Below are 18,289 nucleotides of genomic sequence, written 5' to 3'. Positions count from 1 at the left end.
TATAAAAACGGTACACATTTTTTAATTAAAGTATATTGGAGATATACTTATGAACAGCAGGGGGAGCCCCCGCCTTACTTCCCAGCCATGCAGAACTCAAGCAGCTTTGTTTATGACGATCTCTAAGCAGCCCAGACCACACTGAGCATGTGCACAGTCTTAGTCTTGCAAAGATGTTTATTACAAGATGGTGACCCCCTGTAGCCAACTTTGAAAGCATAAATCATTTGTTTGATTAGGCTTGTGGTGCAGTAAGTTCATGCTTATATTTAGTATACAAAATACAGCATTTCTAGCCTTATTCTATTTTAGACTTTACATGCCCTTTAACATTTAGGATAAAACCCCCACCGGATGTGTGTGTAGGGAAAACAAATCAGCACTTATTAAAATCACAGGTATTAATCTGGGAAAAGTCAATTACACAAGTCCGATTTCCCTGTTGAAACATATATGGGATGCCCGCAACATGCAGATCCATCATCAAGAATGATTGTTCTCGAAAAAAGGTGTTTCAGGTTCATGTATCAATCTCAGAGGAAACATAAAATCTTTAATTCCTAGTAAAGTCAGCTGTGACAAATCTACTTTCCAGCATAAAGCAGCATTGCCAGGTTTAGTGCACAGTATTTACAGTGTGAAGCAACTTGGGTTGTACCAGGAAAGGCCTGTGAATTTTCATATTTTATTTTAATTGTTTTAACTTCCCAATATACTTAATGGTTACTTAACCGTCTGGGTTTTTATCCAAGTAATGAAAAGCAGCAGACTGAGGAAAACTGGGAAACCCATTTATCAAAGGTCAAATTTCGAATTCATGCGAATTATATTTTTTACTCTAATAAATTCGGATATACTGGAAATTTGAATGGGAGGTTATTTAAGAAAAAATTTGAACGTCCAAGGGCTAAACTCCACACTGCGACTTGGTCCGATCCGACTCACTGAAAGGAAGTGCATGCGACGAGATGGATGCGCCCAATATAATGTAAGTAATAGAAATGTCTGACCTTGTAGCTGCGTGCATCCGACAAGTCACGACTGTCTGATGCGAATGCCGCACGCGTCTTCATCCGACAGTCGTGTCAGATACACGCAGCTACAAGGTCTGACATTTCTATTACTTACATTATATTCTGCGCATCCGTCTCGTCGCATGCACTTCCTTTCAGTGCGTTGGATCGGACCAAGCCGCACCGTGTAGCTCAGCCCTAAAACTAAAACCAATATTACCGACTTGAAAACTCGATTCATATTCGACTAAACTCGAATAGAGTTTTTTCTCCGAAAAAAACTTGAATGTCAGGAAGGCTTGACTTAACAATGTGTAACAAAGTCAAGGGGGCATATTTATCAAAGAGTGAAGTTAGAGCTCACTGCAGTCCACTAGGGTTAAATTTCGCTACTTTCCATTCATTTCTATGGGATTATTAAAAGACTATTTATCAATGGTTCTTGCAAGCAAAATTTTAGTAATAGAATAGGTATAGCGCTTACTTACCAGTGCAAGTTATGGCCCAAAGGCACCTCATTATGATTGGCATAACCTTTTATACACTGAATGCAGTGGTTTCATTTATTTCTGACATATTTTGCCATCTGGTAATGGATAATCCCATGTGCTATTAGCCATACTTGGGGTTTCTTGATTGTTATCTGATCAGTATGCATCCCAAAGAGTTGGATATTGTCTAATGGGCAAGTAATTTATAGATGGGGGGCAGATTAAACAGGCTGACCAATTCCCTAAACTGGCAGAGAATGTTAGAGTGCAAGAGCTAGAGGGCCATCAGCTAACTTCACATGCCCTTTTGTCTCTATTTTAGGCACTAAGTTGTTATGAAAACCTTGCACGGGGTTAAAGGAGAACTAAAGCTTAACTAAAGAAGTAACTAGAAATGTTGTACATTATATTTTGGGCTTCTGTACCAGCCCAAGGCAACCACAGCCCTTTAGCAGTAAAGATCTGTGTCTCCAAAGATGCCCCAGTAGCTCCCCATCTTCTTTTCTGCTGATTCACTGCACATGCTCTATGCTGCTGTCACTTACTGAGCTTAGGGACCCACTCACAATATACAGTACACATAGAATAGAAATGTCACAATATAAGTCTGATTAGTAATTAATACAGATACAGTAATTACTACATGGCAGCACAGAAACCAGTGCAATTAGCATCAACAGCTGCTCAGAGCCCACTGAGCATGTGAGTGACACAGACACTTTCCAAGATGGTGACCCCCTGTGAGAAGTTTGAAGTCCAGAATCATTGCTGCTATTGACAAGCTGAAACTTTAGGCTGGTGCAATAAGTTCAATATGTAAAATATGCCATTTTTAACCATATTCATTTTTAGGGTTTAGTTCTCCTTTAAGTGAGCTGCTATTTCACAGAATAAACGGGATTATATGAGGTTTGATGTGAAGGACTTGACACTGATAAACGCCAACATCAAGATTAAACGGCAGCACTGACAGATAAGTCTTCAGAGAGAAATCTTTATGAGCCCTGTCTATAACTTCTCTTGATTCAGCTTGTTAACATCAGAAATATAAAACAGAACATTCCATCTAAACAAAGGCCCTGCAATGTAACGCTGGAGACAGGAGAGCATCAAATGGATATCAGGGCAGTCAAGACTTCTAGGTGTTCAGTAGCAAAAGCCCTCCCTGCATTTACATGGGAAGCCATTACAAGTAGCCACATACAACATATTCTCTAGCCCACAGAAAGCAACAGCACAATGTCCGACCATGGCAAGAGATCGCCCAGGAAAAACAATTGCAGAATACCACAATGGAAACTTCCCAAGGGGGGAACAAATCATACACTTATAATCCCAATCCCCCCATACTCTCTCATCATCCTTGGCCACCAGCTAAACCCTTGGAGTATGGGAACATGGTGACCTTGTGTCAGCTGGAAAGACCTACTGGTAAATAAAATATTACTGTAGTCTTGTCAATGGCAGGAGCAAACAGCACGTTGTTTCTGATTTCCCTGGGACATCTAAAGATACCACATTAAGGAGCAGATTTATTAAGGGTTAAATTTAAAATTCTAATTTTACATTTTCTAATTTTTTTTTTTGGTCATTATTGAATTATCCAAATTCGATTCGAGTTTTAATTCTAATTTCGAGAATTTTCATACTCTGACCCTATATGAACTGAAATTCGACTATTCACCACCTAAACCCTGCCGAGTTCATGTATAAGTCAATGGGAGAGGTCTAGGGACCAATTTGTAGCCTTCCTGATATTCAAGTTTTTTTTCAGAGAAAAAGACTTGAATCGAGTTTAGTTGAATTTAGTTTGAGTCTGTAAAATTCTTTCGAGTTTTAGATATTCGATTTTTTCCTATAAATAACCCCCCAGTTGAATTTCATATACATTTGAATTTAATAGACTTTAAAAAAAACTCACATGAATTCTAAATTAGACCTTTAAAAATAATAAAAATAAAAAATGAGGAAGATTATGACCAAACTGAAACATTTCATCACTAGGTCTGATCCTTGCTGCTGGGTTTCAGTGGCTGAATTGTCTGCACGGATGAAGCGGATGTCGGTGCGGTTTCTAAATATAATATATAAAATTCTCCCGTGCTATTATTCTGTCTTATCTGTCTTTGTTTTATGTATGGTTTCTATTCATTTTTATTTTTTTATTTTATTTCAATTGCCTCACATTTTTCTTGTTCAGCTTTCCAGCTAGCTAAAATGAAAATGATGATGGATGAAATATTAAATGAGAAAGAATACAAGTTCTATTGCTGTGCTGCGGGAGAACTTCCTTCCTTTCATTATCACTGTCTGCTAGTTCTGAAGTGCCCATATATCCTACAGCCGCGCCGCTGAATTATCTTATGCATAGGAGAAGGCTGTGTTTTATAATCTGCAAACAGAACACCTGTCTTGTAGTTAATGGGGAGGCAAACGATGCATTTAGAACATGGACGTTTCTGATGCTTTTTCATTTGAAATGAATCTGTGAGACGGCTAAAAGTTACCCCTGTGACTGTCTCTAGCAAATAACCATTTCCATGTCTCTACTAACCATTTAGCATATTCAGTTTAGAAGACAATTTAAACACATGCACACATTATTGTACACTTAGAGGCACATTTATTAAAGGGCATGTAAAGTCTAAAATAGAATAAGGCTAGAAATGCTGTATTTTGTATACTAAATATAAACATGAACTTACTGCACCACAAGCCTAATCAAACAAATAATTTATGCTTTCAAAGTTGGCTACAGGGGGTCACCATCTTATAACTTGGTTAAACATCTTTGCAAGACTAAGACTGTGCACATGCTCAGTGTGGTCTGGGCTGCTTAGGGATCGTCATAAACAAAGTTGCTTGAGTTCTGCATGGCTGGGAAGTAAGGATCTAGTAACTTTACCCAAGAGAAGGATGTAAATTAGACTACCAATGTCATAACTTGTAAAATATATAGTGAATAATGAATCTATTGCAATTTATCTATTGTATTATAAGTCACAGAGTTCCATGACCATATAAAAGCACGAGGCTGAAGGTCTTGGAACTCCAAGGTTACTTATAATATCCTCATATTTTCCAACAAGGGGTACTTTATAATACACAAGTTTAGTAAGTCGTGACATCACTACTCACCGTTTATAACTGATTACATCACTAGTCACCATTTATAAGGATATAATTTAGAGGATATTCATGGCTTTTGTGATCGATTTTATATATATATATATATATATATATATATATATATATATATATATATATATATATATATATATATATATATATATATATATATATATATATATATATACATACATACATACATACATACATACATAGGTATGGGATCTGTTATCTGGAAACCCGTTATCCATAAAGCTCCAAATTATGGAAAGGCCATGTCCCATAGATTCTATTATAATAAAATAATCCAAATTTATAAAAATAATTTCCTTTTTCTCTGTAATAATAAAACAGTAGCTTGTACTTGATCCAATCCAAGATATAATTAATCCTTATTGGTATGTCTAGTAGACTTAAGGTATGAGGATTCCAATTACGGAAAGATCAATTATCCAGAATACCCCAGGTCTCAAGCATTCATAAAATTTGCACTAGGTAACCTTTAGTGACCAATGAGAAATAAGCATCAGGATAAACTGCACAGTCAATTTGTCATTGTTTTACAGCCAATTAATGTTCAGACTCCTAACGCTTTCATCTATCCACCCCCTCTTTCTATGCTTGTCACCCTCACTCCATCATATCCATCCCTCCCAAAAAGTTCAACTGCATACTGAGGTGATCCTTTCACCATAAAACATGTACAGACCTGGGAACAAATTCATAATACATCCCAAAAATGAAGCCTTTCAGCAGCTTTATTTAGCTAAACAAGGCCCCGGAGACCAGCTCCATTTCCCAGCACAGCACTTACAGTGAACTGTGGTAAAACATTGATTTTTCTTTTTTTATGACACATCTCTCTTAACACTTAATGTCGCATTACAAATATGTAATTTGTACCCAGTCCCCGTAACCTCGAATCCTTGGAGATAGTAGTCACTTCCCGAGTGCGGCTGCTGCATTTAGTGAACAGTATTTTAAGTTACCAATTACAACTGTGTGTTTATAATGAATTAAAGCACAGACATAATCATATTTCACATAAACTGCTGCTCTCCCTCTTCCTTATGTTGTACAATAAATGGCAACAAAAGTGGTTGCTATAGTTTATGTAGAAGTGCAGTGATGTGTACAGTATATACTACCCTATGAGATGTGACCATTATCTATCTGTGTGATTGATTAGAACCGTTCCTTATGAGGGGCTGCACTGTGTCCCCAAGTTTGGGTGATTTCAAGCAAAGCTGCCTTGGATCAGATACCTCTTCAGTAAATTTAATTGCTGGCCTACTAACTACAAAGAACTGAAATGTTCACCATCCTCAGCCATCCATTCCAATCCCTACTGGGACATATCGCTTGAAGGCCATGTCCAATATTATCGGTTTCTCTTGCTATTGTGCAAATAAATAATTACTCAGATAATTGCCACTATCCTGGAAGTGGTCATTTGAAATGGAAATATTTCGGATGTTTAAAAATTGCAGTTAAAAAATTGCAGATTCAATAAGGTCTGTGCCTCCAGCAACCATTACCTGTCTTATACTTCTTCTGGTTACTTACTTCTTATAGACTTCTTATACTTACTGGCTGAACGGCATTCACCCACTCCAAAGAGTTTAAAAATGGAACCTTGCACCTAAAGGGCCATAATGGTACATCCCCTGCTTTATCCTTTGTGATGCCTTGTAACTACTGAATAGGTTTTATTATTTTATTATTTTTTGCAGAGTGCGCCAAAGAAAAAAAAGTGAGAAAATATGCCCAATATTGTCTGAAAAAGAGACTTCTGAGAATCGCTATAACCTGTGTATGCAGGAGGTTATTGCCTTAAACACTATAATCCAGGTTCTAAAGAGGTAACCACCAGGTGGGCCGTAAACACAGTCACTGTCAAAAGCTTTTCTTGCAGACAATTCCTGGAATTTGTCAGTTTAGTTCCCCCTCTGGGAAAAGTAAAATGTTAGAAAACTGTCTTTTTGAGATATAAGACTATTTGCTGAATTCTCACCTTTGCTTCTCATTCCTTGAGCGTTCCACAATCTCACACCCTTTGCACAACAGCAATAGGAGTCATGTCAGATCCACCTTTAGAGATTTGCAATTTACAGCCCAAACAGCTTTTTGGATTTCACACCTCCCTTGGCAACTCGACAAAATGCAATTCTGTACAGATACTAGCGAGCTTTTAACTACTGAGGGACAAGGTTTTTGTAGACGGCACGTGCTCTTGGAACCTTATGCTAATGTGAAAAGTGCAGCATTAGGGCAATGGAAAGGAGGCGCCGATGAATTCCAACGTAACTAGATATAAACAGGAATTATAGTCACTTCTATTTACATTTGCAGACCAAATTGGCTCGACAATAAATTACCATTTGGATTTCTTCAGGCGACAGCTCATCTTCACTCCGGCCATCATCCCACAGACTAGATGTGCCGTTTCGTTGTGGCGCAGTCTTATCTGTTGGGAGATACAGAATCGAAACATTTAAAAAAAAAAAAAAAAAATAATGGTTTACATGTTCTACAAAGCAGATATTGCTATTTAAATAAATTGCATTTTGCAGACAAAATCCGTAAAGGGACAGATCAATATGAAGAGGATATACTGTGTGCCTAAGAATTTGTATTTATGAGTGGGAGATGCCATAGAAGAAAAAAAAAAAAGAATAGTAAATGCACTCTATCACCACTGAAAGATTTACGCAGGTTGGTAATATAGAATGTCCACAGGCACACTGTTGCTGCTACCCACTTCTGTACTACTCGGAGAGAACGTCCCCCTTGACAATGTCTATGCAAAAATAGAACCAAAACACAGAACTACTGTGGGTGTTCTCTTGTACTCAAAAGTGGAAACACAAGATTTCGGGGCATGCCCTTGAAATGTTGTGTTTCTGCTTTTGATGAATAAACCACAATGAAACAGCCCCGAGGCAAGTGCTTCCGTGTGCTGGTTCTATTTGTGCATTGACACAGGTCGGTGCAATAGAGAAAAACAATAAGGCAGCTCATTTGCATATAGTAAATGCAGATTTCTTAGAATGAACCAAGCCTTCATACATTACTAACATTATTTTTCCAGTGGTATTAAAAGATGTCTTTATATGACTTTTAAAGCTACAACACTTTTATTTTCCGCAACCTTTCAGGGAAGCTTAGAAGAAGAAGAATGCCCAAGGGGATGGTCTAATAGTTCAGGAAGAATGGTCTGCCTTTATTAAGGGCACAACAGCCACACGCGATGAATAAAGGTTTTCCAATGGCCTGAAATTTGCAGGAAGAACAACCCCTCATTCTTCTTATTACATATACTGAGTTAAAGTTTTCCTTAAAATTTAAACAATGAAATTTGAACTTGTCCTGCACAACCAAGAACTGAACATTAAGGGGCGCATTTATTAACACTGGAGACAAACGCCACTGGTGATATTGCCCATAGCAACCAATCAGATGTTTGCACTTGTTCTCTAACTTCATATCTAACTTGTTGATTGGTTGCTATGGGCAGCATCAAAAATAAATATGCCCCTGTCATGAGAGTATTTCTGATACCCAATAGCTAGCTATACATGTCAAACTCAGGTATTATTCTGGGCCAAGGCATTATAGCGTCATATTCTTTCTGCTCAAAGAACTTACCAATACTTTCGTCATCGGCTATATCCAACGGTTTCAAGGGAATACTATCCACTGAGTGGGAAGTTCTCGTTTTGTTGATTTTTTCGGGTTCTAACCTGGTTCTGCAAACATTAGAGCAAACACATGGACTTATTATATCTGCACATCACCAAAATAAATAACTCATGGACATTGCGGCTTGGAACATTACAAGGTATTCTGTAATTTATGCTACAACACATATAACTTATTGCTGATGGTTGTGAAACAATGGAGATTGCCTAGGAGACATTTATAAAAGCAGAGATGAATTTGAGAACACAGGGAGGGAAGAATGAGGAGAGGAAAACCAGGGAACACTTTTGAAGGAGGAATAGCGAGAACAAGATCATTGCTAAGAAAAGAGATGGAGGAGAGCGGATGCAACCTTGGAAAGGACATGCATTTACCTAGGGGAAGAATAGGCTGAATTTGAGAATGAAGTCTTGGGGCACTGGAATGCAATATCAAAATATTATTAAAGTTTGTTTTGGGAAGGAGCTCTGGATTGGCAAGCATAAGGGTGTGGAACTTCAAGAAGTAAAGAACGCGGTGCATTAATGGAAGGAGATCATATTGCAATATTAAGATAAATGGGGAATAAAAGGGCCACCGGTTGAAGGCATTAACTAACATGCCACCAATTTCTACGTAACACGTGTAAAAAAAAAAGAATTTAGACAGAAGCCCTTGTTTTATTGTGCTGCATTACTTATCGGTATCTCATGCCAGAGACAAACAAAAGGGCACCCCTTGCTGTGCTTGTTGCAGTTACAGTGGAACTGTGGATACTACAAGGTGCACAAGACTTGAATAGTCCATTGATTAATCTTGTTTAGTAATCTGAATACATATACATTAAGCTTTAAATTCTCTCTGTGACACTGATACTATTAGGGAAACATAGGTTTTAGCCATCTCTGTTGTTGCCATTGCTTGTTAATAATGGTTTCAAGTATCCCTTTTCCCTTTTCATTGGCAGAAAATCGAGGTGCTTTTAGTTTTCACTTCTTTGCTTAAGATTTTGTTGGTCGGTTTGGTCAATAACAACCATAATGCCCAACCAACGGGGAATGCATATCAAGTCAGGGGCAATTATACAGATAATCCTGCAAGATCCTGGTGGGTTATATGATCTGCAAGTAAATGTCCGTCCTTTGGTCTAAAAGAAGCGAAAAAGAGCTCTTTTTTTTTTTTTTTTTACACTTTTTGTTGTTCTGATTGTTCAGACAAGCAGCGTGACCATTCAAAAGTGGCCATGCACCAGAATGGACCATTGTCTTATCTAACTTGCCTGCAGGCCAAATGGTCAAAGTACTATATGTGTCAGTCTGCACATGGCAACATTAGGGGGGGGGTTAATCATTAAAGTCCGCATTTTAAAAACTTGAAAAATTCTTTTTTTTTTACTGTAAAATCTGACTTTTTAATGTAAAAAACTAAAATTTTTAGAGATTTATAAGATCGCAAAAAGTCTGAATCCGAAAATCCCTATCCTATTGAGAAATTTGCGCTGGAATTAGCCAGAAAATCTGATTATTTCTGGCAAAAATCCGAAAAATTTGGGCTTTTCAGGAAAAAAACCTTTTTATCTAGTTTTTCCCCAATCCAATTAAATCATGCTTTTTTAATAAGGTAATTAATAAGGTAAAATGGAGGATTCTAGTTTGGTTGAACTTTATTTATCTGAAAAATTCGGATTTTTATACGTAACCCCCTTAGTCTTGCAAAATACCAAAATGTTCCGCAGGTTATGCCTACTTCCACCAAGGCATTGTCATCTAGGCTGTACCAAGGGCAAATTTGATCCAAGGGCTGATAGGAGCAATTTGTGGCGATGAAGACAAAATCATCAGCCTTTCCAAAAACTCTGATAAAGCAGCTACTTTTCCTAAACATGTCAACTATAAATTGAGGACAAGTCCCGACTTGTATAGACCAACAACATATTGCTTTACCCAGTGATTTTAGACAAACCAAAACCAGCTCTGGCTCTACTCAGCAGAGAAAGATTTGCAGAACTAAACACACTTATTTAGTTGTGGAATGAATTTAACCTAAAAATATCAACTGCAATGCTTGTTACCATTAGCAACTCAAATATGGAACATTACATTTGAAATAAAAAGTTACGATCTAGTCATAAAATTATAATTATATTATAATATATAAAATCTATAATGCTATGAAAGCAGTACTAATCGTATGTTTAGTGATTAAAACAATAGACAAAAAGCATGTTCAGCACAAGCCCTACTCAATACCCTGATGTTGAATTAGGGTGTATTGGACTCGTATGGCCATTTCTTCCTCCTGTCTAGATGCTACTATAAATCATTCTCTGCTTTCACTCTTTGCTTTGCTGACTGAATGGGATTCATTCTCCAGCACCTTTGAGATTTGAGATGTTGGTTTTGTGTTGTACAGATAATTATGGAAGCTTGTGCTATATTTTGACCTATTTTTATATGCAGTGCAAATGGATTCCCCTTTGTTTTCCCCAAAGCCAATACTTCCTTCCAAGCTGGAGCTGCTCGCTATGTATCAGAAATGAAGGGCCTATGGACAGTTTTTCAATTTAAACCCTCGCCCCTGTTTGTATGTTTTTTTTTACAGTGGCTTGAAAAATGTTGGGGGCTAAATATATACCTAATTTCCTTAACTGAACTTCAGCTGCCCAGAATATTAATTACCCACAAATTCCTTACTTCAACGCAACTTTTGCTTGCGCCAATCAAATTTATATCCATTTTACTGCATATCTCAAGGAAACCATTGTGAGCTTGCCATTTCTTTTATTTAAACTCTCTGCTTTTATCTTGGGGAGACAATGAGCTGCAAAGCAAACCTCATTTATATTTGTCAAATGAATCTCTATTATAGGGAAGCCGTTGATAAGCACCCGTCTACCCAGCCTTATAAATATTCATATGTTTGTAACTAGACTTCAAAGAGGGAAGTAATTTAAAGGAATGCAGTGCTCCAAATGTTCAATGGGTGAACAAAATGAGAAAAAAAAAAAAAAACATTCTCCCATTCCAACTACAAACTATTTTAAAATTTTTTTTTTTATATATATCTATCTACAGTACTTCCATTGTGCACATCCACTACATCGAAACATACCCACCTCAAATTTTTTCTGGCTTTGGTTAGGCTAGTATCCAAAATTTCTTGTGGGTAACCTCTATCTGATAATTTGCCTCATTTTATCTAGATCCTGTTCTAATTGGGCTGGCTCATTTGTGATCCAATGTACCCTAGTAAATTGGCTAGTAGGAATGGATTTCTTCTCCGCTGCTAGATGAAAGCTTCTGTATGATAGTAACTGGCTACGATCTATTGGTTTGGTGAATATTTTAGTTCCAAACCTATCTTGTGCCCGTATCACTGGGACATCTAGAAAAGCAATTTCCTGGAGACTAGCATTCATGGTAAATTTTATTTTGTCATGGGCTTCATTAATTGCATCCCGGAAGGCATGCAAGGAAGCCAAGTCGCCCCGCCATAGGAGGAACACGTCATCGATGTACCGCCACCAAACAATGGCTGACAAACAGTCCATCAGTACAGACGTGTCCCTCCTCAAACCAACTCATGAATGAGTAGTTGCAAGTAGAAATGTTCCCGAAATCTGAAATAGTTTCTATGCAAAATAAAGCTTAATATCTCCAGGAAAAAAATAAATCTCTTTGGGGCTATATAGGTTGCTTTGTTGCAACAAAATTTCCATAGGATGTAAACCCTGGGTGTGGGGTATGGACGTGTACAGGCTTGATTCATCTAGTGTGGAGATTATATATATATATATATATATATATATATATATATATATATATATATATATATATATATATATACACATACTGTATTTCTCATACATCTTTACATACCATTGAATATTTTCTTATTTCACACCATATTTGTTCAAATTCAGTGAAACCTCAATTTTACATATCCTGGGTTTAAGTTTTCACTCATTCTATTATTTTAAAAAAAAATTCTGGTCCCCTGAACAATGTAAAATGGGGGTTCTACAGTAGTTGCAAAATACAACCCCATACCCAGGAATTTCAGACTTATTTGGTTAATTTGTTTGAGGTTGTGTATTTATTCAGGTTTTCTTTAGCAGTGGCTCAAAACAATTCCAATTCATACACGTACATTAATTCAACGTACAAAAGAATTTAAAATAAATAGTATACTATAATTAATTCTAAGTTAATTCTGATGGCATGAAATGGTCTGTCAGACTTAGAGGCATATCAAGAGTTGAATTTCTAATTCTTGTTTTTAAAACTCCCATAAACTCTCTAACTTCCACTAGTCGAAATGTATAAATAAAATAAAATTATTAATACACTGACGAATTTGAACAACCCGAAAACTCAAATTGAATTTGATTCGAATTCAATGAAACTCGATTCAAGTTTTTTCTCCGAAAAAAAAACTTGAATATCATGAAGGCTGCAAACATGATCCCTGCACCTCTCCTATTGACTTAACGAGTAATTCGGCAGGTTTTAGGTGGTAAATAGTTGAATTTGAATTCTTAAAGATCCATAGTATGATAAATCTCGAATTTCAAATTCAAATCACTTTCGTATAAAGCAGTTTCCAGAATGTTCCTATTTCCAACAGTGCATAATGGGATTTACTTAATGATAAGAATGCATAGAATTGCTTGGTACCGTGATTGATTTCATTACAAATACTCACAATCTCTTCTTGTCTACTGTTCGCTTCACCCTGATGGCTCTTTGCTCGGAGTACAGTTTACACACTCCTATCAGAAAAATGACAGGTACAGAAATCATATTTAACTTCTACAACCGCAGCACAATGGTTTATTCATAAGCAATCAATGCAAGTATTACAGTAGAATCAACTCCAACACCTACTTTTCAAATAGTCTTCAATGAAATCCAGAACGGCATTCCTGTGTTCTTTTATTTGTACAGAATGGCTCTCTTTGCCTGCTGCAAGAAAAGTAAAGTGTTATCACTCATTAAAGGATAATTAAATCTTTAAAATAAGTGAATGTAAAATTGATGAGGGGGCTATTCTAAGCACTTTTGTAATGCACATTCATTATTTATTTTATTTTTATTCCAAGATATTAAGGGATACATGTAATGTTAATATGAATGAATTTTGTTACAACAGCGCCACCTGCTGGTCAGTTTCTGACCAGTCTGACCACCAAGTAGTCAAGGAAGTTGTCAGAAGAAAGAAAGAGGCTGCTCTGATGTTGTTCTGCTTAGGAAATATTTGAGAAATGTTTCCAATTGTTTTCCTAAGCAGAAGAACATCAGAGCAGCCTCTTTCTGCATTCTGGCCCATGCAGAAAGTAGGCAGTACCAATAAAACTAAAACGCTAATATTTATCTAATGCCTATACAGGTATGGGGTCCATTATCCGGAAACCCCGGAATCTTTATTGGTACAGATTCTGCAGCATGGCAATGCCAGGATAAGTGTCCCCCTGTACTATGCACAATGCTGCATGAACATAACACAGATAGAATGGTCTTTAATTCAGTAGGACAAAAAGGTATGAAAGAATCCTGAAAACCTGTCCCGCAAGCAAAGGTATTGAAGATTGTGAACATTAACACAATTTGCAAAGAAACTACCTCTCGCCTGTGCAGCTACATATTAGGGGGCAGATTTATCAAAGGTTGAAGTGAAAATTAGAATTAAAAAAATTAGAAATTTCTAGCTAATTTTTGTGTACTTCAACTAGGGAATAGTCCAAATTTGATTCGAATTTGAAATTTGAATATCAAAATTTATCATACACTGTCTCTTTAAAAATTCGACTTCAATCATTCGCCATCTAAAACCTGGCGAATTGCTGTTTTAGCCTATGGGAGACCTCCTAGAACCTATTTGGAGTCAATTGGTGGGCTTTAAAAAAAAACTCTGATTCGAAACTGATCAAATGCGCTATTACTTTCATTCGTACGATTCTAATTCAATCGTATATGGACTATTCACCCAAAAAAACAAACATTGACTTCTTTGATAAATTTCGGTTGGTCTTTTTTTTATTCGAATTTCGGAGTTATGGGAGTTAAAAAAAAACTCATTACTTCGAAATTCGACCCTTGATAAATCTGCCCCTAGGTGTGAAATACTTACGTAGTGGGGATTTTTAGGAGTTCATGTTTGGGAGCTTTCATGATTTAAAGGAATTTAGTATAAAAATAAAAACTGGGTAAATAGATCATCCATGCTAAATAAAAAATGTTTGTAACATAGTTCATTAGCCAAAAATGTAATGTATAAAGGCCGGAGTGACTGGATGTCTACATAATAGCCAGAACACTACTTCCTGCTATTCTTCTCTCTTGGTTTCCACTGATTGGAAATCAGTGACTTGAGGGGGGCTACATGGGTCATATCTGTTGCTTTTGAATCTGAGCTGAATGCCGAGGATCATGGCCCCCCTTATAGTCACTGACTAACTCAGAGTTATTGAGCTGAAAAGCAGGAAGTAGTGTTCTGGCTATTATGTTACACATCCAGTCCCTCCAGCCTTTATACATTACATTTTTGGCTAATGAACTATATTAGAAACGGTTTTTATTTTTACCCAGTTTTTATTTTTACACTGAACTGTTCTTTTAACACAGGGAGTCAGCTAGATTTGATTAGTTCCAATCCTGGGTCAGAGTTTCCCTTTATATTATTATATTACAAGGTTACAGATAAAGGCAAATTCAGCCACAGGGTTATAATATCTAGGAAAATAAATGAGTTCACTAGACTGCAAGTTGGGCTTTCAGGTCTGTCTAGGAGAGCACATTGGGCTTTTAGGTCTATCTAGGAGAGCACATTGGGTTTTCAGGTCTATCTAGGAGAGCACATTGGGTTTTCAGGTCTATCTAGGAGAGCACATTGGCCAAAGTGCCCTTGGCCACTGCTCCTGTCTGGCAGCACAATGGTTTGGGAACCAGTGGCTTGTGGTGGCCCAGATCTATATTATGCAGAACCTCTATTTGGTTACAGGCAATAGAGCTTCTTAATTGTTGCACTCGTACCATTTCAACAGTCCATAGAAGTGGATATTACCGACTATTGTGTGTCCTTTAATTAAATGCATGTGGTCTGAACTAAAAAAAAAAAAAAACACATTATAAATAGCAGTTCCGTAATCAGAAGAGACAGTGCTTCAGATCCTGGAGGTTTTGTCTAATTTAGTTGATGAAGCGGTTACTGTGATTCTTCTATCACGTAATGTAATCAAAAAGCAAAGAGATCCTTTAACTCAAGATGACTGAGAAGTCTCCTCACATAAAATCATCATGGGGTTAAATACAAACCAAATTGTAGAGCTCTGATTTTAGGGAATACTCACATTGCAGACCACAAACACACACCATGAACATGAAACTAAAATAGTACCACTATTCTAAAAATGTAATTTGCTGAAAGTCTGAAAAGTGCATAAGAATTTCTATCTTTCCTTCAGTTGCTTCTGTAGCCATGATGATTAGAAGTGTCTTTAACTTGGGGTTCAAGCAGGGGGCTGCCCAAGGCACCGCAAAGCTACAAAATCGTGTTATGCAGGAGAAAACTTAGTTGGCCCCCAAAAGATTTCTCTTTATTTGGCTATGGGTTGCAAATGTAAGACAGTATGTATTGTAAGGCAAGATGTCAGGAAAAGCAGATGCTGATATTGTGTACAGTGGGGTCAGAAGAAGGTGCCACAATTTTCGGGTGAGGGAAGTGGTAGTTTGTATAGTATGGAAAGATGGTATAAGGGGATGGGGCTATTACTGTAGAGTAGTGTGAATAATAAGGCAAAATGGTGACTACTAATGCTTATTTAGGACTGTCATAACTTTTGGACTCCCATCTGTTGCTAAACCCCCAAATACTGGCAGAGGATTACTGTGTGTTAAGAACTGCAACACAAGCTGGAGTTTGGGACCAGGCTTGGACTGGCAATCTGTGAATTCTGGCAAATGCCAGAGGGGCTGCTGTAAGATGTTATAGACACTCACTATTGGGCTGGTGGGAGTCTATGTGGGCCTCTGTGTCTGGGACCTAGTTTGAATCACAGTCTGGATCTGAATGGGACCAACAAAGAAAATGTATTTACATAACACAGGAACACTATCAACAGCCATAAGGCCAAGAATACACCAGATTGACTCAGAATCAAACCCACCGCTTGAATAAGTGCTCTTCTGTGCCGTTCTGTTCAGTGTGTCTGCACCAGGGTTGAGGTAGTGATTTAAGAGTAGGAGCTGAATGGAGTGCAGGGGCGGATTGGAGTGCAGGGGCGGATTTGAGTGCACGGGGACGGATTCTTATCCTGCATTTATCCACCGCCTGAGAATCAGCCCACTCATCATAAATGAGCTGCCATACTACTCAAATGACTCCTAATAAACAATGTTTAGCTAAATGCTAGTTTGCTAGTGTGACAGCTTAGAGCACACACAGGGTGTAATATCTTGAATCCCAAACAGGCACGGCTTTTATATTATTTAATCTGTTCTCAAATGTCAGACACATAACTAAAGCAATCAGAAAAAGTTATATATTTATCATTGCAAATGCTATTCATTTGCAGCTGTGCAAGCACAATGATTTAAATAAAACATTACACTAGCAGCCTCACAATACAAAATGCAAGTTCCCCCTACTTACAATTAGAATTAGAATGCAGACAATGGGATGCAAGGAAACTGGGGAGCATTGATCATCGTGACAGTGTAACAAATTATTAAGCTCACTACCACTGGAATAATATGGACGGCTTAATATGCAGAACACACACTCGCACTGGGCTATGGACCAGGTACAATCCACTTCGGAGATCTCTGCTTTAGTACTTTATCATGCACAGTATATAAAGCCTCCATGGAGCGCAGGAGAGAATATTTTAGGGGAAAAATATGAACAATGACATTGTTAGTACTTCCAGTATAGTGAATTTGCTATGGATGTGTTTAGAATGCTAAAAACACCCCAAAATTGGTATGATATATATATATATCTCTATCTACCTATATATGTTTGGGAACCTCATATATATATATATATATATATCCTGAAGATGGCTCAATCTATGGAGCCGAAACATTGACAATAAGTTTTGAATATTTGATTTTTTTCATACTAAGACCTGGTTGATGCTTTTTTTTTTGAGCGGACTATAACTATATTATATATATATATTGTGACAAAGAGCTATGTCCCAATAGGCTGCCTGTATATGATGGGAGGTATATAGCACCCAGCCTGAGGTATTGGCTCCTTTAAATCTCCAGGGTAAGACAGGTTAGGACCCTGGAGCAAGGATAGTTCAGTATGCTGCCCAATTAGTCCGCAGGTGGGGCTGTTTAAGGGAGCCTGGCGGGGAGTGGGGGTGTGTTGTACTGGGAGTCAGAGAGAACCTCTGAACACACGCTGTGAAGTGTTTTGTGAACAAACTGTGTGTTTGACTGCAACTCCAAATGGCAAATGTTTGTTACCATCGCAAGGAACTTTCCTATGGACTGTAACACTGCAAACCGGTGAGGTTTACATTATTATTTGACTGTTTAGCACGGAAATTGTGCCTGTTTAAGTTGTCTGGTTTGAACAATAAAACCCCAGGCAGGAGCCTGTTTCACTTTTGTTGCAAACCCAAGCCTCCTGTCTCCTCTGTAAGAACTGTTTTACCTGAGCCCTACCGGCTGCTTTGAGCTATTCCCCACAAATGGTGTTTCGGATGCGGGCAACAGAGAGACAGTGAGCATAATAGGACAACCATTGTTAAAAGGGCAGTGCTATCTGCTGCAGACTGTGGGAGTTGTAGTTCAACAACATGGAGGAACTTGTGTTGCAGCTGGCCAAAGTCAATGCTAGTCAGCAGGAGGCAAATGCTGCCCAGCAAGAGACCAATACCATCCAGAGGCAGAGTATGGCCACCCAGCAAGAGACTAATTGTTTGCTTGCAGCTCAACTGACGGCATTAGCAAAGGCGGTTGA

The 18,289-nt window shown here is 37.7% G+C and overlaps 1 protein-coding gene across 1 annotated transcript in view; it reads right to left on the bottom strand.

Moving 5' to 3' along the window:
* Positions 1 to 18,289, bottom strand: part of stx18.S (syntaxin 18 S homeolog) — a 108,459-nt gene that overhangs the window by 20,545 nt on the left and 69,625 nt on the right. The window contains exons 4-7 of the mRNA XM_018243043.2: positions 13,201 to 13,278; positions 13,019 to 13,085; positions 8,282 to 8,382; positions 7,012 to 7,100 (exon numbers count right to left, since the gene is read on the bottom strand). Of these exons, the coding sequence (XP_018098532.1) occupies positions 7,012 to 7,100; positions 8,282 to 8,382; positions 13,019 to 13,085; positions 13,201 to 13,278 (335 nt within the window). The remainder of the gene's footprint in view (positions 1 to 7,011; positions 7,101 to 8,281; positions 8,383 to 13,018; positions 13,086 to 13,200; positions 13,279 to 18,289) is intronic.

Source organism: Xenopus laevis, chromosome 1S, assembly GCF_017654675.1.
Source record: "Xenopus laevis strain J_2021 chromosome 1S, Xenopus_laevis_v10.1, whole genome shotgun sequence".
Classification (NCBI taxonomy): Eukaryota; Metazoa; Chordata; class Amphibia; order Anura; family Pipidae; genus Xenopus; species Xenopus laevis.
The sequence above is the reverse complement of the archived record's forward strand: the minus strand, read 5'-3'. Positions and strand labels throughout refer to the sequence as shown.